At 44.3% G+C, this 22,688-nt stretch overlaps 3 protein-coding genes across 4 annotated transcripts; 1 reads left to right on the top strand and 2 right to left on the bottom strand.

The window, feature by feature from the left end:
• Positions 1-787: 787 nt before the first annotated feature.
• On the bottom strand, positions 788-5,568 carry LOC128756082 (Golgi reassembly-stacking protein 1-like). Its single transcript, XM_053860273.1, has 9 exons — positions 5,375-5,568; positions 4,793-4,873; positions 3,794-3,997; positions 3,549-3,635; positions 3,187-3,317; positions 2,630-2,771; positions 2,455-2,557; positions 2,265-2,387; positions 788-1,539 (listed from the first exon to the last, which is right to left on the bottom strand). The coding sequence occupies exons 1-9, from the start codon at positions 5,438-5,440 to the stop codon at positions 1,298-1,300; spliced, it is 1,179 nt and encodes a 392-aa protein (XP_053716248.1). The 5' UTR covers positions 5,441-5,568; the 3' UTR covers positions 788-1,297.
• Positions 5,569-6,094: 526 nt separating this feature from the next.
• Positions 6,095-7,951, top strand: LOC128756188 (chymotrypsin-like elastase family member 2A). The gene is made up of 8 exons (XM_053860500.1): positions 6,095-6,155; positions 6,236-6,327; positions 6,398-6,504; positions 6,793-6,921; positions 6,984-7,120; positions 7,460-7,608; positions 7,672-7,821; positions 7,889-7,951. The coding sequence occupies exons 1-8, from the start codon at positions 6,122-6,124 to the stop codon at positions 7,910-7,912; spliced, it is 822 nt and encodes a 273-aa protein (XP_053716475.1). The 5' UTR covers positions 6,095-6,121; the 3' UTR covers positions 7,913-7,951.
• Positions 7,952-10,165: 2,214 nt separating this feature from the next.
• csrnp1b (cysteine-serine-rich nuclear protein 1b) lies at positions 10,166-22,392 on the bottom strand. Of its 2 annotated transcripts, XM_053860729.1 has the most exons (5): positions 22,208-22,392; positions 15,355-15,553; positions 13,831-14,090; positions 13,466-13,762; positions 10,167-13,379 (listed from the first exon to the last, which is right to left on the bottom strand). In XM_053860729.1, exons 2-5 carry the CDS (start codon positions 15,533-15,535, stop codon positions 12,438-12,440), a joined length of 1,680 nt encoding a protein of 559 aa, XP_053716704.1. In that variant the 5' UTR covers positions 15,536-15,553; positions 22,208-22,392; the 3' UTR covers positions 10,167-12,437. The 2 variants fall into 2 exon arrangements, with proteins under 2 accessions (XP_053716705.1, XP_053716704.1); XM_053860730.1 differs by lacking the exon at positions 22,208-22,392 and having other exon boundaries at positions 10,166-13,379; positions 15,355-15,552.
• Positions 22,393-22,688: the final 296 nt, after the last annotated feature.

The following is a 22,688-nucleotide window of genomic DNA, read 5'->3' as shown; positions in this document are numbered from 1 at the left end:
TAAGAAAACGAGTCATCCTCCAGGGATGAAGACAAATCTGACTGCCTCTTTTCTCTCTCCCTTTCTCTCTCTCCCTCTCTCACCAAACAGGCTTTTCTTTCCTAGCATTCCCATCCCCCTTCCACTGAGGAGTGCCCTGGTAAATAATTGAGGCATATTCCCCTTCTGCAGCAGCTTGCTACAGTAGCCTTTCAAATTAAATTGATTTCCCCCAAATTATTTTCTTACTTGGCCATGGCCATGATCCCTTTCACACCAGTGGAGTGAGGTGCAATAAGGAACTGGCTGACAGAGCATGTGATGTGGAAGTCTCTTTAGGATCATGTGAAAATGATTCCTCCTTTTGAAATATGAAACATGCACAAATGCATGTCATGCACGGACGTCGCTCAAAATACGGCGCTTAGTTCATTTCAACAGACTCCACAGGTGACACGTGCCGTAGAAGACGGACAGAAAGGCAACGATTAGTTGACAAAACCGAATCATTTTTGGAAACCTCGTCAACCCTCGCAGGTGAACTGTAGAGTGGTGTTTGCTGCCCCCTAGTGGGAATGCCATGTTGTTGGCCTGTGGGTGGAAACCACGTGAGCGTGGGAGAACCGTAGTGTCTCCAGAGAAAGAACCCGGGTTTGGGCCGCCATTCGTTGAAATAATATTTCTGCAGCAGTGTTGAACTCTCAAGACCAGGCATTCATTTGACTGATGTCGTACTATATCATATAAAACCTATTACGAGTTGGAAGAATCAAATATTCATGTCAATAGTTGTTTTTAGATGTTTTATAGATGTTTTTTTTAATACATGACAGACATTAGAAGCTTAAACCTGGAGGATAAATTGAATGATAAAAGTAACAGAAATGTAACAAAAATAATCAAACAATAATTTAAAATCAACCACAAGGCATTTGAGTTAGTGAATTAGTGATTTTTCATAAAGGCACCATCTCACCATAAATTATTCACCCTCATTCAACACATTTAAAAGAATATTTTCCGCTGATATACAGTGTAACATAATAGAAATAGACTGTGATGTCAAACAGTGACTCAAAAAGGCATCAATAATTCGAGGAAATCACAAGGTCCTTTCAAGCTACATTCCATTACCCAACCTAAAATCCTGTCCATATGCGCATTCAAGCGAGCAGAAAATGCATCGATGGCTTCTCTATTCCAATTTAATGGTGAGAGCTCCCAACATGGCGGAGCCTCATTTTGCTGCAATTGTGCTACATTCATCAAGAACTTTAAATGAGCAGCTGATTTGCTGTCGCAGCGACTTCCCTTCATGTTAAGATAAAACCTCTTCCTGTGAAGTCTGAGGTGTGTTTGAGCTGTCAGTATCCTGAGCCAGAGGGAGACTGGTGTCAGGCGGAGTCTCTGCTGCAGCCTCCAAACCTCCAAACTCACTGGCCGCTGTAGTTACGGACTCAGGCGGGACGACTGACTGGGAAACAACGGCTTGATCAGAGGCCTGGGCTTCCAGCTCTTCCACCTTCTCAGGAAATGACTCTTGATTGATGGAAGAATGATCTGGAAATCAGAGATAAACACATTTATGTATAACACCAAGGCATTGTTAAAAATATAGAACCGCCTAAGCCATTTGAACAGATTCAGGTCTACAGGTTGCATGCATCACTATAGGAGGGTCAAACATGGGCAGAGATGGGACCAACATTTGATACGGACCAGCAGGTAAAATTACATTTAACAAAACACTAATCGCTGTGACACAGCCCAGAACAACACTTCATTCGCGAACAAATTCTCCCGTTGGACATTTTGTGTAAACACTGCCATCTAGTGGCTGGATGGACGGATCACTGCAAGACTTCAGAATCAGAATCAGAATGAAATTATCAAATGTATTGCCATGGTCAGTGGGGATCCCACCAACTAGGAGAGTGCTTCGGAATAAAAATTAAAAAAAAAATAAATAAATAAAAAAAATAAAAAAAATAAAAATAAAAATAAAGTGTGACGGCTGAGGGGAATTTGCAACAACAATAATCATAATAATTACAATATAAAAAAATGATGAAGAAAACAATCGAGTCTGAAGACAAACTTGATTGGCTGGTTGTGGTACACACAACTTTGGTGCAGCACAGGTGGCAGTAGCTTCTGACAAGTCAAGTTCAGCACTTATCTCAAGTAGCTGATAAAGAATTGTTCAGATGTAAAGTTAAAAATACACATATATTTTAGTCAGTCGAGGTAGACTTCTCCTTCATATAACTTAGCGGAGTACTTACTCAAACTGATCTGCTCACGAGATTGGTCGTCATAGTTGACAAACAAGGAGCTCTGGTCCAGTTCGCTGATGTGACTTGTGTCGGACGAGTCTGGAATCACAGACTCGGAGAGGCCAGGCAAACCTGCAGGGACCAGAGAGCCACGGTTAAATCATGTGACGTGAGAATGTGAACAGCATCAGTAAAGAACCTGAGATCAAAGGTGGATGTGGTGATGAGGTCATTTCACAAGTTTCAGGCACATGACCGAGACTTGTTTCCTCCCCACTAGAGAGGTTGGCTCCGCTGGCCAGCTGAAGACACGCAGAATGTCAGACAGTTGATTGAAAATAGAAAGAAACAAAAGCACTCTCAGAGGTTCTCACCTCAGGTCCCGAAGAGTCACTAGGGATTTCAGTGCTTCCATCCAAAACTGCTGACTGAAGGACACTTGGACTTGAGCTGTTAGTCTCAAGTGGGCGAGTTGGGATTCTGTGCAGGTAGCCAAAGCCGATGCCGCAACCCAAGCTGGAATTTAAACATTCAGATGAAAACAACTTTATCTTACTCAATTAAACCATTGTTCACACGAGGTCTGACAAAGAATCAAAATACTGCTGTCAGTGTAGCCATCATTGCAAACTCATCCCAGTTACTTTCAACCTTTAAAGAACCACAGCAATGTTTTTCATGCATTTTGATGTTGGAGAAAAAATAGTGGTATACTCCCGACATGAAGGTGATGGTGGAGTCTTCAAGACACGTCACCAAGTCCACAGTGACATTTAGTTTAGCATTTATTAATTGACTGAATTACATTTGTTGGTATGCAGATGTGAGACTTACTCTGTGAGTTATGTTATAAAGGATGAAGTAAATACACCAGAGCAGCTGGGGTACTGCTAGTGAATTCTAATACAGTGTATTGGAGGAGACGGCTTACCTCCCTTCTCCACCCCAGGCACCATTTGGGGTCACCGTCACTTCCCTACACTGGTCGGACTGTGTGTTGTACACAAGTAGTTTTAGGGGTTTTCCCTCAGAGGCCTCCACCAATGAAAAGAAATCTTCAGACTGGGAAATGAAAAAAACAGGCTTTTTAATTCAATACAGGGAGCATTTCTTCAGCACACAATTACAGCAGCATGTTTATAAATGTAAGTACTTTCATCATAGTTGTTTATGTGAATAAATGTATGGCATTTACCTTCTATGCCTCTTAATTCAGTGGAGAGTAGAGTTAACGTATTGACTCTTGGGCTATGACATCATATTTAAATAGCACAAACAAATGAGGGAACGTACATCCTGCAAAACGTGATCAGCTCCAACAATGAAGTCTTCGTAAGCAGCAAGTCCGGCCAGTGCAGCGGGAGAACTCGGCTCAACGTCCTAAGAAAGAAAAAACATCAACGTGACATGAACTTTTACTATCATACAAAATTAAAAGATATGCATTTTTACGACTCTTTTACATGAAAAAAAACCCATTAATACTGACTTAGAGAGTTCTTAATATTAACAGAAGATAGAGTTCCGATGTCACTTACCAAAACATGCCACACATTTTCACTGGCTCCTTCAAAGCTGCAGAATCGGACGCTGGCGCCAAGCAGACCCTGACCGCCCCACATGTTACTGGGCGTGACCTCCAGCTCTCGCATGCGCTGAGTTTTCGAGTTGTACACCTCAAGTTTAACCGCCTTCTCGACATTGGCTTTAAGAAGGTCTTTCAGCAAGTCATTTTCCTTATTCTGGAGAAAGAGAGGGAGATGGACTGTACCCAACTACACAGCATTGACAGGCAGCAACACACAGTAAGTATTAAGGAGGTCAATAAAACCTAGTTGGAATCGGAACTCTCAAAGAAAAAGCCGTAAAGCAGTCAAAAATAAAATTAAACATTGATAATTAAGAAATGTTTTTTGTTTTTTTTTAGTATAACAATCTAGTTCATTAGTATGATGTTTCTCATCTGTGGTAAACGCTTATATATTTATTTACCATCAATTTAATTTCACTATAAAAGCATCATATAAGCCTTATTTCACATATATGACCCTTCTGTATATTTAGTCTTTGCATTTCCTATAACTGTGACCACCTGGTCACATTCAACACACAATAAATATTAAATTATTTAAAACAAAATAAAACAAAACAAAACAAGCTGACAAACTTGCTGTGGAGGAGAGACGGGGGCGCTTTGGAAGGAGAAAGCCAGAGATGGAAACACAAGGCAGACAACAGATTCACAAGTTCATGATGTGTATGACTGCGGTGGAAGATGAGGTTACGGTGGGGGGAGACAACTCATGGTTGCCGCTGATGGTAGATGCATAAAGAAGAGCGAATAGAACTTTCTGCAAACTTCAATCAACATATTGCTCTACAAATACTTGAATGGAAAAAGTTCACAGGGAGGTAACAATATTCATGAAGATAAAAGATAATTTTAGTATTGCAGTTAGATGAATGAAGACAATTCTTACAATGAGTTCGTTTTTGCATAATGTCACAAAAGTCAGTAAAGCGGTTGTTCCACTCACAAGTCTGGTATTTCCAATCGAGAGGATGAAGTCGAAAAACGGCTCCAGACCAGCTTTGAACGCAGGGGAGTCTTCTTGTATCTGGTAAACGAAATCAAACGTTCGCTGTGTTGAATAATAACGGAATGACACCACTGACATCATATCACTGAGACCGATTAAAGCGTCCAAGAATCTGCAACATCCTCGTGTGGAAGCGGAACGCTCTCTGCTGCACTCTTGTGTTCATTCCACACATTACAGCTCACTTTTGCACCTTGACAAGTATATTATCAGACGTGAACACAGAGTTTATTATAACCTCAGAGGAAGTTTTGATTTATTTTGTCTGGTTTCGGAATAATGTTCCGTGGTTCATGGCCGGTGAGAAGGGCGTGGGACCAGTGCCACCTCATCAAAACCGACGTGGTGACTGGTGCTGACCATTTCCCTGCACAATTTTGAGTTTTTGAACAAACAATAGGACATTGGGTCTCAGAGAGGTACTAAATTTGAATGTGTAAATATTGACAGGCGGCGAATATAAACACTTTTCAAAGCTTTCAATGACCGGCACGTAAAAGAGCGGCGACAACAACGTACCCCGTGTACATGGTATCCGCTTGTGGCCTCACTGTCAGACAAAAACGAGCCCTGAACAAGCCCCATGTTGTCCAGCAGTCACTTGGTGTTCACACGCGACACTTGTCACCGACGTTCGGTCACATTTAACTGCTAATTGTAGACGCCGCAGTGCTCGGTCATGCTAGTTTAGCCGAGCAGCCGGGGCACTTTGACAGCTGACGTAGTTGTAAGGCAGCGTTTATAAATAAAGATGCCAGATCATTCAATCGCGCTGAGCGGGATCGGGGTTCGATTACTTGTGTCTGAAGGTCGACTGCAGAAGGTGTGTGCGGCGCTTATGATTTGAAGACCTGACTTCGTTATGTGCTGTCGACAAAACTGTACCACGGTTTACTACAATAATAATAATAATCATTTGAAATCCAAATAATGTGTTTTTCAGCTTTACTTTAAAACAAAAAGATATTGTTATTGATCCACTTTTACCTGAAGGAAGTGATTTTTTTTTTTAATCTATTTATCTATTTCTTTTCAGTTTATGTTCTTAAAAATATGCTGATAAAAACAAACAAAAGTAGTGTTCTTCTGAGCAGCTCAGGTGCTGGACTGGTTGTCTTTCCCTACACCTGTTCGGGTTCAACCGTGTTCTATTTCAAGTTCAGCTCATTGATAAGGTCTTAGTTGTCTATTACCCCCCGAAGGTCACAAGCGGTTATATAAATAAAAATTTAAATCCAGGCTGCGTCCGATCCTGAGAGCTTCAACATGATGCGGCTTTTGACTTTTCTGTCCTGCATTGGTGAGAAGAATGTTAATGAAGAGTCTTAATTCAGATGGAAACCGCAGGCGTTTTTTAAGAATGCGTTTCATTGTGAGCAGGGCTGATCTGTGCTGCCTCACTGGTCAACCCAGATGCAGACGACAGGGTCATTGGAGGCGAAAACGCCAAACCCAACACCTGGAAATGGCAGGTACATGAGTTTTGTGTACCAACGTTCACTTCAGCAGTTACACTCTACATGTTTTTTTTTTGTCTTGCAGGTCTCTCTACAGTACGATTCCTATAATGGCGGTTACTTCGGTCACATCTGTGGAGGCTCCCTCATCGATGCTTTCCATGTCATGACTGCTGCTCACTGCATTCTGTCGTAGGTGTTCTTAAACACGAACCATGATGAGAGACATGGTGGAAGATTGAAAAAAAAAAAGATATTTAGCTCTCATCTTCTCGCCCATGCTAGATCTTATTAGTCATTTAAATGTGATGTTTTCAAAGAACATATCCCCCATTCATTTGGGCCAATGCGCTCCTACTGTGATGCACTGTAGTGACCTACACATCAACCAATCCACCACTTCTTAAAACACCACGTCTTAACTAACTTTTGAAATGTGCATCATTTCAAAACTCGCTCTCCATTGGTGATCCTTGTCAGGATGGATCCCCGTCTGTACCAGGTGGTTTTGGGAGAGTACAACCTGGATGAGGACGACGGCAGTGAGCAGTATTGCCGCGTGGAAAGGATCATCGTGCACCCCGCATGGAACGGACAGCTTGGCAATGGGTAAAGTGAAAATTTGGGATGAAGTCAAGAACTTCACAATGATTCCCACGGGACTTTTATAGAAACGATATTGCTATCTTGAAACTGGCTGATGGCGTATATGACAACGGCTTTGTTGCCATTGGCAACCTTCCCGCACCTGGACAAACACTGCCTCATGGGTTCGAGTGTTTCATCACTGGCTGGGGAGTCATGGGATGTGAGTACACAAATAGTCCCCTTTATCTTTTTGGCGTTCAATATCAGAGTAGCAAAAGTGCCAATAAATGAATATTGGTAATAATAAGCCTACAAATGTATTCTGTGTTTTTAAACTGACTCACCACTATCAGTGCCATTATCATGACTATTAGTATCGGATCTGTCAAAGTTAACATGACACTGAAAGCAACTCTGTATATTATACATTTGTGCTTCTAGACAATAAAAAAATCATTATTATTTGGATAAACTTACTGCACCACACATCTCTATTTAAATCTAGACACGAGACACCGCACAGCAACGTCTGACTCTCACTGGTTCACCTGTCTTCCAGATGAAGGGGTCACTCACCCGTCCATCCTGCAGGTAGCTGCCATCCCAGTAGTGGAGCACTCTGTGTGTTCTCAGCCCAACTGGTGGGGCAGCATTGCTCTGGAGTCCATGGTCTGTGCTGGAGGAGACGGTGTGATCTCCGGCTGCCAGGTTACTCACATCATCGGTGGAAAAGTCAGTCAGCACAGTTGGTGAAAGCGTATTTGATGACAGGGCGACTCTGGGGGGCCCCTGAACTGCTACACTGATGGAGCCTGGAGAGTCCATGGAGTGGTCAGCTACGGTCCGTCTGGAAGGTGCAACCAAGTGACCAAACCCACAGTGTTCACAAGGGTTTCTTTCTTTGAGGACTGGATCTATTCCGTAAGGGATCAACAATCTAGGTCCAGTAACCCGCACCACATTAACACTGTTCTTTGCTGGCTTCCAGGTTCTGGCATCTTCTCGTCGTTGAAGAGGAATGAGTAACAGTGAGAATAAAAAATAAGCGTCAGATTTATAATGTTAAAGTGTGAGTCTTCATTTAAAGAACTATACAAGCAGAACAGGATTTACATTTATCATGAATAAGTTTCTGAATCAAGATTGAGGCTTCCATTTAACTGCTACAAGAGCTTCAACGGCACTTGGGGTGGCTAAAAACAATATCTCATACATTTTGAAAATACATCAAAGGCCAGACTGTTAGAATTAATGCTTGTTTAAAGATACATTTTTTTGTTTATTTGGCATCATTCTTTTATCCTCTCTATTCCGCTGCAAGCCTTTCCCAGCTGCCCCAGGTAAATGAAGGGGACACTCTGGACAGGCAGTCATGAAAAGGAAAGACCAAACACGGTTCAACCAATTTATGTCTCACAAGAAGAGTGGCTTTTATTTTTAATTCGCAAAAATGCAACATAGATATGAGGCCCGCTGCACCTAGTGGTGCCAAGTAGACAACTTGATATGAATAAACATATATGATAGTTCAGTCTATCCTAGTTTCCATCATGATGCATAAAAGCATTCATGTTTAAATGCATAAAAGCATTCGTGTTTAAATGTATGAAATGCCCTCCAGCCCGAATGGTTGCATGAAGAGGGACTTCAGAACTTTAATTATTGCAGCGTGTAGACCACATGAGGTCATTGGCGCGACTGCTTTTGGTCTGCAGATGTTTTCTCTCAAAGTTGGGAGGCTACAGCATGACATCACTTTTTTTCTTCTCGCAGATGGCCAACAACAATTTCAAAAAAGTGGTTCAACTGTTAGACTACATTTATAAAAGACTGCTTTTTGGCAAATAATGAGAATCGGCTTTAATGGCGTCTGCACAATGTGCTTCACAAGATGTCAATTTGCATGTTCTTTAATTTTCCAGTTATTTTAACTGAATGCAGAGCTGATCTGTTTTCAAGGAAAGCGTCCTCCATTTCAACCCCAACATTCATTCAAAGCTCCTGCATTTTTTTTAAAGTGAAATTGATGAATATAATCTATTCATAACTGGGACTGTAAATGTAGGGGCCACACGGCAGCCTAGTGGTTAGCACTCTCGCCTAGCAGCAAGAAGGTTGACCTGTCCAGGGTGTATTCCTGCCTCCCAGCCAACGACTGCTGAGATAGGCACCAGCACTCCACGCAACACTGAACAGGACTAAGCTCTGGTTCACTGAGGATGTATGGATGATTTCAAATTTAAACATGAATATATTTCAGTAGAGCTTGAATGTGAGTTGTCATAAAAAAAGAATCTACGCAAGCTGACCATCAAAGAATCTAGCTTTTATTTTTTCTTCATTCTGTATTAGAGGGTCATCTTAGTCTGAGATCACGGTTCTCAGACAGAAGGTTTACGAGGCGGGGGAGAACTTGACCTCTGAACTGTGAAGCCCCATTTAGACGTACCTGGTTATTTTTAGCAACCAATAAACAGCTCTTCGTCTGCCCCCTTTGCTGATACATAAACGACGAATTCACCTCTGGTGACAACACTTTTCAAAAACTCCAGCCACGGTGGAGATTTTTCTGTACACCACTTGCACATTTAGAATCAGAGCAAAACATAAGTGCGGTAGGCAGTACACGTCACAGAATGCGACAGAGCTTGCGCTCTCATCAGAAATTGGTGCAAGCCAGAAGTCATATTTACAGCTGCACATATGGAGGGAGCATACATTTTTTTCTGTTGAAAAGAAAGAAGAAATGATGAATTGTTTCGGGATTTATATTGCTAGTGTGGACTGCAGCTCCACGGCTGCCACCTACAGTTTTTCAATATCCTGGCAGCAGACCAACGGGTCAGTGTGAAGTCCTTTTTCTTTTCCTGTAAACTGATGCACCAAACATTTGGTAATAGACAATGCTACGTAATAGAATGTGTTTTTTAATTTCAAAAATGCGTGGCAGAGGACTAACTGAGTCTATGAGACTTCTTGATTTTTGTTTACATCATCATTATATAATAGGAAATTGTTATGCCTTTTAAATTATAAGCCTGAAAAAAAATGCCATGTGTATGTATGTAAATATCTTCAACTATTTATGCAACAAAAAAAAAGTAAAAAAAAAAAAAAAAAACCCTGACCACCACATTGTATATTCAGTATTATTCGGTATTCTTCCAAGCATTTAAAATTTTCTTCAGCCACAAATGTAAAATTCAGTGCATCCCTAGTTTTTAGAAAGACATTAAATATTGGATTAAAATATGATAAAATAACTACCCAATGAAGGGAATCATGGGAATGCCCATAAAAACTTGAATGAATAGAACAGACAAAGACAAACTTTAGAAAAACTTTTTTTTTAATTATTACTTGGAGGGACAGGCGGGCAAAATGGCTTGGATGACAGAAACTGTTAACAGCAAGTTTGAAGTGAGAAGGTGTAAAAAATAAGCAGCTTTGTTTGCTCGGCAGGACCATTCAAGCAGAAGTATGTACAACGCAAAAGGCAAATAAAATAAGACACGTTGATTTTTAAATTAAAAAAGCTGTACTGTAATACATTTCATCGATAGACACTCACTGTTGACAGTTCTTCTTGAGAATAGCTTCTTTTATACAAACAAATCTGGAAAAGGGGCACTCTCGCCGAGACACCAGAAATGGATTTCCAAAGTAATGAAAAGGCAAAAAGCGAATAATACATTTCCGATGTGCACGTCAGCACATATACAATGACTGAGTTTGAACAAACAGGACCTGCATGCATGGTTGGAAAGGCTGAAGAACCAGCAGTAGAAAGAGTGAGATATGTACACCGACTCGCGTCCCTCACACCTTTGAACACATTTTGTTCTACAATTAAAGGAGGCATCTCTTCATATTCAGGCTTCGTGTGCACGATAAAAATTGTATAATATATGCAGTTTTTATCCACAAAGGCCTTTTGTACATGATTAAGTGGTTACACACTGTAACCCGAGTCACAAACTTCCAAAATATTCAGAGTACAATCAAATTGATCTTTCTGTTTAAGATATCTATCCAGGCTGCCTATTAAAATACTTCAGAATGCAGGAGAGCCCTCATAAATACTTCTTATATATTATAACAAAGGTCGTCCCAGATTGAAAATTACCCCTTTCTTAATAAAATATTCAATTTGTCAGTGATTAGAATTCTCTGGTTCAGCTACATAAGTTACAAAATATTAGTGTCATTTGTCTACATCATTAGGCAGCAATATAATAGACCCATAATTTAATTTCAGTGATTCGGGAGATTCCACAGTTTTCAGTCCCAAAGCTCACATGGAAGCACCGTGCATGTGTGTGCGTGCGTGCGCTCGTGCGCACACACACTCACACACACACCGCTGGTCGGCCTGACTCCCTTCACAATCAGGCACATCCAGTTAAACAGCTCATTATTGCCATCTGATCATTAAATAACGCGTGAAATAATAAGATAAGTTACTAAAGTTAAATGTATTAGATATTAAATATGCGATATGGAACATAAAAATTAGAACATTGCACTTCCAGGTGAAAATATCAAACCACAGTGCTGCATCTGAAATGAAAGTTCTGTGAAAATAAATTATAGAAAAAAAAATAAAAAGATGGTAAAGGAAATAATTTAATAGAAAGACAGTGAAGGCAACGTTCCTTTAGGTGATTACGGTATGAGCTTTTTTTTTTCCTTTTTTTACTTCTCCTAGATAAACATGTTGTTCAGAAACGCTGAGTCGGCCATCCCCGACCCAAACAATGCCTAAATTCATACATTTTCACAGATAAAGTGCTCACTGATGAGATTTTAGAGGGATTTTTGTACCATGTAAGACCCGTTGGAGACATCAACGACGAGTCGGAGGAGACTAGCGGAGGACTGGGCCCACGGTCACGTGACAAGGATGAGGTCATGTAGCATCATCTTAGAATTAGTGTTCCCATATTCTTCACGCTGGACTACAAGTGTTGTAGACCATTCAACGCGTTGGGTTTAGATGTGATGTTGGAGGTTCAGATTTGAACTTCAATTTATGCATCAAATTCACAAGAATTTTTCTTAACTCCAACAGTTTCCTAAACCAAATGACTTGCGACGTGACCGCGGCCCAAGTTCCAACTCAAGCTCCCTTGAAGGCAGGAAGAACATGCCCTTTACTGCAATAGTCACCGCATGAGGACTCCCCAAAAAGCTAGATAAAAATCCCTGAGGTGCACATTCAGCCGTGTGGACACTAACCTCCCCCCAAAAGTTAATCCTGTTTCAGGGTTGGCGTTTCTGGTTTGGTTACAAGAGCTTTCTTAGGAAGTGAGAGATTCACTCACAGGTTTGATCGATGTTTTGCATCTTATTCACTTCTAGCTGCCAACTCACATAGCAACCCAGCCTCAGAACTGCTTTGAAGGCAAGTTTGGAGTCTACACACGTGTCAGGCAGACGGGGAAATCACAGCTTTCCTCCAAAAAGAAAAAAAAAAAAAAAGTGTTGACATCGTATGTGCACGTACACTCCCCCAGCAAAATACATCCACGGATTTTTCAGACTTTCACAGATTCCATTACAGACAGTTTCATGGCTTCCTCTAGCAACTGATTGTCTGTGAATGTGGTGGGGGGTTCTGGGACGGATTCAGAAAGGCCGATGAGCGACTCCAGCAGGCAGGTTCCGGGGTCAGCGGCAGGGGGTGCATTCGGGTAACTAGAAAACTGAAACTGAAAGAAGTTGTCCATGTGTTCGTACTCCTTCAGGGAATTGTAAAGCGAAGTGGGCCCGAGACAGGGAAAGCCGTCGAAAAACTCCAAGTCTGACTCAGAAGAGAGGCTGAGGTCCATGTTGTAGCTTGCCATTCTGTCTACGGTGGGCGAGGGCGTGTGTGGGACGCTGCTGCTGTGGAACAAAGCGTTCCCCTGGTTTGCGTTCTCGTCTAAAAGTTCTGAAATGGCTCTGTTGTCTGTGTGGTCCTCCAGCAGTTCCACGTCTACGTTATCGTTCTCGTCAGCAAAGTCCGCCATGCTAAAGCTACTGAACGCCTCCGTGGACGGCTGCTCCTGCTTAGCAACATTGCCGCCCTGATCCTCGGCCTCTTCAACTTCACTGAAGCTGAGAATGCGACTGAGACCTTTTTCGCCAACGTCCAGCTGCGTCCGGTTGTCGCACCGGTTCTCCGCGACTTCCGAGTCCTCGCTGTGGCCCGAAGAGTCCGACAAGTCTGTCATGTCACTGCTACAGCTGTTCTCTCCGCCCGCCGCCAGCTCCGAGTTGAAGGTAAAGGAAGGCGTGGCAGGGACCGAGTGAACGCATCCCTTCTCTTCCTGCTCCTCCTCCGTGCTGGACTGCTCCTCCAGTCTCTTCTCCAGCTCCAGCTTCATGATGGTGTGGATGTAATGCGTCTGCACACGGGTGGAGTTAAACTCAACTCGGCCTTCTGTGTTGCCACAGCCATCTTTAGTGCAGCCACATGGGAAAGACGAGTGATCCATCTAGAAGGAGGGGGAGAGCAGTTAGGTCGTCACTAGTACGCAGAGGTTCAGGAGCAGACTTCTGTAGCACAATAACGGTTCATCACCTGACACTTGATTCCTGCCAGGCTGCAGCTGCAGGTCTCCGGCTCACAGAAACCCTGACAGTCACAGCCACAGTTCTCTCTGGACAGCCTGAGCTCGTGCAGCTGCCTCTTCTCCTCCTTGTCGATCTTCTTGACACCCGCTGCCTTGAGGAGAGCGTAGCGGCGTTTGGATGGGTACGGCTGCAGAAAAGAACCTTCCTCCAAGTTGGTCGTGCTGATGTCGATGTCTTGCTCTGGAATGTCGTCCACGGTCAGTCGCTCGGCCTCCTCGCTGTCTTGAGTTCCGTTCTTGGTCAGCTGAGGAGAGAAGGAGCATTTAGACTGGGAGTGCAGAGCTGAAGCCAGCCATGATGAAGGATGTTTACCTTAAGCTTCAGTGCCTCCAGCTTTTCCTCCCTGAGCCGGTTTAGCAGCTTTTCCCGGCGCAGCGCCCGCTGCTCCACAGCAAACTCCGCCAGCGTGTAGGTGCGCAGAGCGCTGTGGTGCTGCATCATGCCCAGAGTACAGCCACCTCTGCTGGGAACACTGGTGAAGCCCTGGCACCGTGGGAAGAAGAAGACGGTCACCTGGTCAAAGGTCACGTTGCTGCGTCGCGCTCGCTTGGATTTCTTGAGGATGGACGTAGCTGTGGAGAGAGCATTCCTTTTTAATCATGTCACGTTGTCAGTTAAAAAAAAAAGTTTTTTTTTGTTGTTTTCTACACATTTTTTCCTTTATAAAAAAACATCTCCATTAAACACTTTTATACGATCAGTACTTCCTGTAAATTTCAAGGAAGCACAGTTACCAGTAAACACTTGAATCATGTGGAGAGGAGGATAGGTGGTCAGTGTGGCTGGCTGGAAGGTAATAAGTCCTGCCCACCCAGTGAGCTGACAACCTCCCCCCACAAAAACAGCGCAGGACTTCCGTGAACTCATTGGAGAGCCAGCGCTACCAAGACCAGCATTAAGAAAAACGTATGCCGGTGAAAGCAGAACCATATGCTGGAAGGAAACCGATGAGCTGTTCAGACTGGATCCCGACTATTACTGAGGGCTTTATTGTTAACACCACCTCCTTTGCAGAGGAATGTCGAAGTCAGAGTCTGCAGTGTTATTCTTTTAAGGGACAACCGCCACATCTGTTGATCAATACAGTGGCCATGTAAAGCAAACACTTATCTCGCTCAAACTCACCAAAACTTTCCCCTAATGTCACCAAAACATCTCGTTCACAGGGACTCAAAGTTCAGATGTCATAATGCTGTCAGACAAAAGAGGTCACAGCAAGTCATTCCTCGTAACAATGACCTCACAGCAGTAACACGCAAAAGCTAGTTATTAGCTAGACAAAAAGATCTAGGTGAATTGGAGCTCAATTACTGTTAAAGGAATTCCGTCTGACCCATTTCTGCTCAGGGCGGTGACTCCAGCAAACGACAAGCGGCTTTCCTCTTCATTTGCTGCTCCTAAATCGAACCATGGCATTTCTCCCTGTGTTTAACCAGAACCCCGGATTTCAAAAGTCTCTCCAACCTGCTCCTCTGGACGCCTCCACAGGCTTATCCTTGATTGTTCCCCCTTTGTATCTGGCAGCGCGACTCATTCAGCACCTGTGCTGCTGGTTGAACTCCCGGGGCTGCAGACAAGGAGCCGAGTGTTCTCCCTTCTGGCAGGCAGCCACGCTGCTCTTCCTGGCCTGGAGCCCTGACATCTTGGAAACCTCACAACTGCTGGGGTCACTTCCAACAACCATCCACTAGATGGAGCCATAGCTAGACAGACTCTAAACTGTCGCTGAAGTGTGATCTCAATTTTACTCTATGATTTGAAAAGATTCATATCATCCCCAAAAGTACCAGAGTTGCTCGTAAAGAGGTGAGGTGCTCAATTTGGGATGAGACTCACTGGTGAAGTTTGTTGCCGGGGAACCGGGGTTGCTGGGAGTGGAATCCAGGGTGTCAGAGAAGCAGCTCTCCCCCTCGGAGTCCCAGCCGGAGCAGGCGGAGGACAGGGATGAGGGGGATGGGGAGGAGTAGGCCGGGTCCTCATCCACCTCCTCAAACTTCCTCTTGAGTAGCCCACTCATGGCGCTAGCGTGAACAATCTGAGGAAGAGAAAAGGGGAGATTTAATTGCTATTCCAGACACACAATTGCTCTGAAATTCACAAGAATTCAGAAGGATCTTCGTCAAGTTCTTCATTCGCCAATTTTAGTAATGTTTTCTTCCGCTTATTTAATAGAGATCCACTGCTACCTGAGGTGAGAGGCACCCTGATCTGGTCACCAGTTCATGAGAGGGCACCCAAGGTCAAACTTGGCAGAAGCGCTAGTCTATATACAGTCACTGCGCCCTTCAGTTAGCTAGATGACACATGACACAGTGCTAAAGATATTGTGATTTCATTGCCTTATAATTCAGACACTATTCACACAGAGTGATCAATCAGATCCGGTCACATGAGAAAACAATTCACATTCCGGATCAGCTGAGCTTCATTGATCAGACAAGGGATCAAGTCGTGGGCCGACAAAAATCTACTCCCAGGTCCAGGCCCTCTCGACCGGACAAGCACGTTGCCGCTGGCATTTAATGTTCTCACATGCTCCTCTGAGTGAACATTTCCAGCTTCTCGTGGTCGAGATTTTATGTTACACAACTCCTGAATGCTTTCTTTCAGAGCTCCCATGAGAGGAGCCGCTGCTTCAGCGATAAAAACAATCAATCCTTTCAGAGCGACGGACACGCCGACAGACAGATGATATCCAGTCAAAGCTCTGCAGAAGAGCGGACCCCCGTTTATTGTTCGGTCCTCAAAGAGGCGGCTGAATATGTGTGATGGTCGTCTTCTAAATTCCAAATCAATGCATGACACTCTCGACCAAATCAACCTCAGGAGGACGCGCGGCGTAAGAGCAGGAGCTGCCGACATGAATCATTTAAAGGGTAAAAGAAAAGGTTTACACTTTGCTGTCTGAGTGCCTGCACATTATTGTGTCACCCGGCGAAGAAAGATGAAGTTTCCCGAAACAGATTGTCGAGTCAAATGAGATAAGAAGTCAGAACAATATCAAGCCGCTACTTGTGTATGCGATGGGGTGCATTATGGAAAGTTCAATAATCACCATATATAAAAGGATAGCACCACTTAAGCTTAAGTGGTTGCAGCATATTATGGGATTGGACGCCATAGAGGGACTTGCACACCTGCTGCAAACAACAATCCAAAACTGGTTTTGTTACTCAGCGTAAAAGTTGCCCAATGTGCAATGACACCAGCACATGCTCCTCATATTAAAAATATCAATATATAGATTATCAAAATGCGATCAAGATTTTATATTTCAGTTGCTGGTTTGGGGCTATGGAGTCATGAGTGACACACTTGCCAGTTTTGTCTCATCAGCGTGTTGCACGAGTGAAAGCGGGAGAGTCATATAGAAGATGCAACAGGACACAATTATGCAGAAGCTAGTCCTCCCACCAGCAGCACCAGCCTTTTGACAGGGATGAAGGAGCTGCCACAGTCAAGGGCAAGTCACCTTTGTGTTCAGGGTGTGTGTGTGTGGGGGCATATAGGGGGAGTTATTGTTATTGCTGCAGTCAGATACTGCTGTCCCCTGTGAACGTATGATGAATGAATCACCTTGCACTAGGTCAACCCAGCTCACGAAAAAAGCTGACAAGTCCAGTGTGGGTTTTTTTTTTTCAATTATTAAACCGCTCATGCGGAAAATCATCTCCAAATGTCTCAACACCTGCACACAGCATCTGTGCCCAACATATGTATTTTAAATGGCCGAGACAAACGGGTGCACCTTTTTGTATCTCCCTGGTAAGAATCTAAAAACCAAGCTGTGGGGCTTCCTCGAGGGAGAGCATCGCGCCAGCTAAGCAAAGTCTTTTTAATTAAAAGCTGCAGCGAGCCAGAAGGAGGGGGAGGAGAGACGAGGTAGGGGCAGCGGTGTCAGAACTGGGTCATTGTCTCTTGACTGCAGTCTACCTGACACATTGATTTGTTAATCCTGTTCAACGGGCAGAAACAATGGCAAGAGGTTAATCCGGGCGAGGGGAAGGTGGCTATTCAATCTGGAGCTTCTCAGAACAAGCAGAGTCGGAGCAGTGAGAGTGGAACATGCAGATCTTTCTCCTCACTGCAAGTTGTCACGAGCACAGTTTCGATGTTTTATTGTAAAAGGATGTAGCGCTGCTTTCAAGGAAAAGTGGGGAAAGCTTGTTAACTTATGGCAAAAAGTCTGTGTGCATTGCTGAATAAATTGATTTTTTTTTAGCTCAAATTGAAGGCCATGTTTGGTCAATGATGGCCCATGACATCATCTCATAGCGTCTATTACGCACTCCCACCGCTCATACTTAGACTCCCATAATGCACTGCAACAGGTGAAGAATTTAACACAAGAATGACTATTCCCAGTTCCCTAAAAACTCCAGTTTGAGGTCAGAACTGGGACATGGGAACTGGGAATGACCCTAAAGAACGTGCAACGAAGAAGTCTTAAAACTGTTTTGATCCAGTGCTTGTCATAGACTTCTTTGTCTTGGGGTGTGATGTGACCAACAGAATTTTGTATGCACGTGGACCAGGTCACGTGAAGAGGCCTAAGGAAGTGTGGGGGGAAAAAAAGAGAAAGTATGAGTTGCCAAAGAAGCAAAGCCGGTGAGCGTCGGCTCTAAACTGATGCGATCAGACAGCTGAGCGAGAGAGGGAGCGTAGCATGTTTTCAACGCACACTAAATTATGCATCACTGTCATTCCATCAAGCGCACACAGGCAGGCAGATAAAGGATGCTTCCGCCGAGGTGCTCCCCAGCCAGCAGTCAGGTGTTGTGAAGATAAATCTCCGCCAAGGAAGATTTGTCACAGAAGCGCCAGTCAGCTCTGGAGGGATGTCAGGGGGGTTCTGCTAGCGGCAATGTGAACCGCTAACACTCCTCCAGCAACAACCCAGTGGCTGGGTTTAATTAAAACACATTCATCAACTATAGAACTGGTTTTAAAAGCTGCGATATACGCTGACATACTGGCTTTGCTTTGCTAGCTACACCTCATACAGCGCAGGGCGGTGCACTGAACGCATCGTGAGCACATCTGCAGCCACAGGTTGCACATCCATGTCCAATGCCACTTCTACAGGACGTCTCAGGTGTATATGACACATGCAATTTGAATGTTATAATACTACTAAAAATATTCAACATTGAATCAAAGGATCAAATCGATTAATGCAACTATAATTATAACTATAAAACAGGAAACCTCTTGACTCACTTCGTCTGATCTAGAGGCCCATTGCTTTGTTATTTAGATGTGTTATTGCCATGTACGATGACATAAACAAAAGACTAGTCAATTAAGAGTAACGCTCCACCAAGGAGACTCCGCCTGTCACAGCCTGTTCAGGCTGCCCTCGTCTGGCCCACAGGCCGGTAGGACATGTCACGCTGGACTTTGTCCTTTTGCACAGTGTCCAGCTCCTCTGCAGCTGATAGCAGCGTGTGTGCTTTGCAGTGACAGCTACTCCGAGCCAGCGGAGAGCGTTTACATGGCACACTGACAAGCCGGCGCAGCCTCTGAACGACTGACCGACGGAGTTGAGTGCTCATAAAATGCGATAATGATGAGTCCGGGAGTCTTCCTGTGTGTGTGTGGAAGCATGTCTGGGCTCGCCGCCCCTGCAGGCGTCACGCCGCTCTCTTCCAGCTCCGTAACTGAGACTGTAGGTAATTGATCAGAGCCATCACGGTGACGGCGGGCCGCGCTCTAGCTCTTGCGCAGCAGCGAGTGCGTCAGGACATGACAGGTCCAGCTGCTGGAACCTTCTGAGGAAAAAAGACCCAACAGGAATACTTCACTAGGAGCGGTCATGCTGTTACTTTAGGGGTGTCGGAACATTTGTCTGCCCACCCTGGCTTCTTAAGTTAGTTGTCAGTGACCAACTTTGAAGCCATTTTTTTTCCGGTTTTAAGAACCATTTACTGACTTGGAATTCCTTCACATAATAATTGACGTGTTGAAAGTCAATTACAGTCAGGAAGTGATTTGAATTTAGCTGCTTTCCTTCCTTCTACACCGTCTTTGACCAGACATTGCAGAATTTCACTTTTTCCTGATGAGAAAACACTGCAGGACATCCTTGTTTACTGGATCATTTTTCAACTGCTAATACCTTAATGGAGTGGCTGGAGCTGGAGCCTTCCCCGGCAACATGGCATCTTAAGGGTTGAAAGGAAATGCAAGATCAAGCACTCTTTAAATGACTATTGACTTCTCTACTATTGTTCCTTAACTGTGAGTTTATTTGTGCTTTGGAGTGTGGCAGCAGAGGAAAGTCTAGCTCATTTGCAAGGACCTCTTATTCCCCCCCATAAACTGTAGTCCAGAAGTGCGCCACTTGCCGAAACAAAGCAGATCCAGCTCCTGTTTTCTCCTCTATGAGCCTGTTGTTCTTGCTGCAGCTCGCTCTGCATGTGCCACAGAAACATTCTGTTCCTCTCCATTTGACCCATGATTCCAAAAAGGAGAGGTAGTGGGAAGAAGGAGGAGAGGAACGTACAAAACAAATAAATAATGTCATGTCTCCCAGCCACAGGAATTCCACCCTGGCAGAGTCGCTCCGACTGTAATGGAGGGAGAAGAACACAGGCTTTATCTAAGCCAGATGTGCTTTCTGCTACTAAGCGCTGGAAAGTCGGGGTCCCTTGAGGCAACACAGAGAGCAGACGCTACCTTTCCGCAGCCACACCTGACAGGGTATTAGCTTGCACGTGGACCTCACATGCCCTCGGCTGCCATTAATCTCTTCTGTGGCCAAACTTGAATTGCCGGCGTGAGTTTTGCTCATTCTCGCTCGGATGGTTCAAGCCTCTCCAGCAGCAAGTCAATATTAGTTACTACAGCGCTGTTTAGAGTAGAGCGTAATGAACGTCACTAAAGAGGGTGGGTTTTTTTTTTCTTTTCTTCCGACAACACTCAAGAGTGATTATTCCGATCATGTACTTTTTTCTCTTCAGTAATTATGTAAACAGTTTCATTCACATCTTTTAAAGCTCTTCTAAACCATTCATTGTCTCCTCAAGGCTGAACCGGCTCGACATTAATAAAGCTCAACTGTGCCGCGTGTTTTCATTGAACTGCCATCAGAGGACTGACAAATTAGTACTAGCCGACCAGCCAGTCTGCTGGGCACCTCTGGGATTGCTGCAGATAAAACTCTACCTGTTCCCTTAAAAAAAGATTTTTTTTTTCCCCAAACCATTTATGCACCACAAATATGCACCGTTGATGTGTGTGGAGGAAGGGAGGGGATAGTTTAGGGATGAGAGGTCGTGCTCTAGTCTGAGACAGGACAAAGCAGATGGGAACCCACCACTGCTGCGCTGAGAGCAGACTCCTATCGCCCGCCTCGCCCCCTCACGTCTCCCAGCACAAAAGAGTGGGGCCAACCTGCGTGACCAAAATGAAGCAGGGCGCAAAGGCAACCTCATCTGAACCCCACTGCCAATGCCTCTTGCAGAAAACTGAAGTATTACAATGCCTCCACAGATTGTGAAATGCGCGCACACACACACTGCAGAGCACAGGAAGTGACCATCCACATTATCTGACAGCTGCAGGCGCCACAAGGTTACAGGATGGACGAGGAGCTTTGGTCAGGGCTCCTCTAATTGGTGACTGGGCTCTTCACAGAAAACTAAATAATAAAATGAGAGCTTGCAATCTTGCGCATATTTAATAAAAAAAAAAGGTGAGTGACATTCCTCGGGAGACACAGAAAACCAGCAGCTCTACAGACAAAGGATCATTCAGCTCTAATTCCAGAAAACATGATTCCATAAATGATCCGGATGAGGTCGCGCTAGAGACATTCAATTGGTTTCTCAGAATGGGGACGGCTACACCACCCGACTACCTCGGAATGACCACCATCGTTATATAAAAAACACACAATAAATGAAGTGTATCGATGCGCTTCAGACACATGGTGCTGAGATTCACACGCTGAGGCGATCAATGTTGCGCTTCAGCAATGACAATACGGTAACGCAGCGACACATGGTGCACAACAGCGAAGAGAATTTGAGATGGTTATTTAAAAGTGTAGCCGGTGTTTTGCGGCGTCGGGGCAGGTTGGGAGAGACTCGTGTGGCCGCTGATCAATGGTAATGACAGTCAGCTGTATGTTCGGATGTTGTGCCTTCAGGAGGCGCACGAGAGCCGAACACCACCACTCCGGATACACAAAGAGCGCCTCATCCAAACTTCACTACAGCTTAAATACAGCTTTTTTTTTGGAATATGGATAAGACATGTGAGTGTGTGCATACGTACGCGCGTGTGTGTGTGTATGTGAGAGACAATTTTGCGTGAGTTATTGAAGCACACACCGGCGCTTGATTGGATCAATATTAGAATCAATAAGCGGATGAAATCGTTTTGTTCCGATTTTTGTTAAATTAACATGCCTTTATTATTACATTTTAATTGCAAGATTGACAAATAAGGACGCATCTCCCAAAAAAATTTGAATAAACACAATATATATAAACATATAAAATAATTAAAAGTCGCAAAGTTTCGTCCAAACGCACAATATCTACTCCGATCAGCACCAAAAATAGCCACTGACTAAAAGAGAGACTCGAAAATACATTGTTACACAGTGTCAACGATCCAACGTGACGGGCTTGTGTCCACCGTAGTCATTTAAATAAGCCGACATTTGTGTGTTGGGACTCACCACCAGGTCAAGTATCCGATCACCATCGGGAAAACGCTGCTCCAGGATCAGCTCTTAATCCAAACGACACAAAACGACAGGCGGAGAAAAAGAAGAGCCTGCGATCGTGAGTGGAAGCTCTCGGTGCTTTTGTCTCGGTGGGTCCACACGGAGCTCCACACCAGCTGAAGCGTCTCTCTTGTCTGAGCCGACTGACTCGGAGCTCTGGCTTTTCCGTCAGTGGAAAACTCCCTCCCGGCGTGACGCAGGCGGTGACACGCGCGGAGTCGGCCCACGCTACTTCCGGTCTGCGTGACTATGCCCACAGACGACAACCTGCCTCACGCACGCTCGTCAGTTACTCGATTGATACCCGAACATTGACTTGTTATCGCCGTTATTATCTACTAAGAACAATGCGCAACCAAATCATGTTCAAGTTAAAGTAAAAATGAGGTCAGCTGAGTAGTAGATTCCCTGAGGTAGGAAGGCGGTAGTCACT

This window comes from Synchiropus splendidus, chromosome 3 (genome assembly GCF_027744825.2).
Source record: "Synchiropus splendidus isolate RoL2022-P1 chromosome 3, RoL_Sspl_1.0, whole genome shotgun sequence".
Lineage (NCBI taxonomy): Eukaryota > Metazoa > Chordata > Actinopteri > Syngnathiformes > Callionymidae > Synchiropus > Synchiropus splendidus.
The sequence above is the reverse complement of the archived record's forward strand: the minus strand, read 5'-3'. Positions and strand labels throughout refer to the sequence as shown.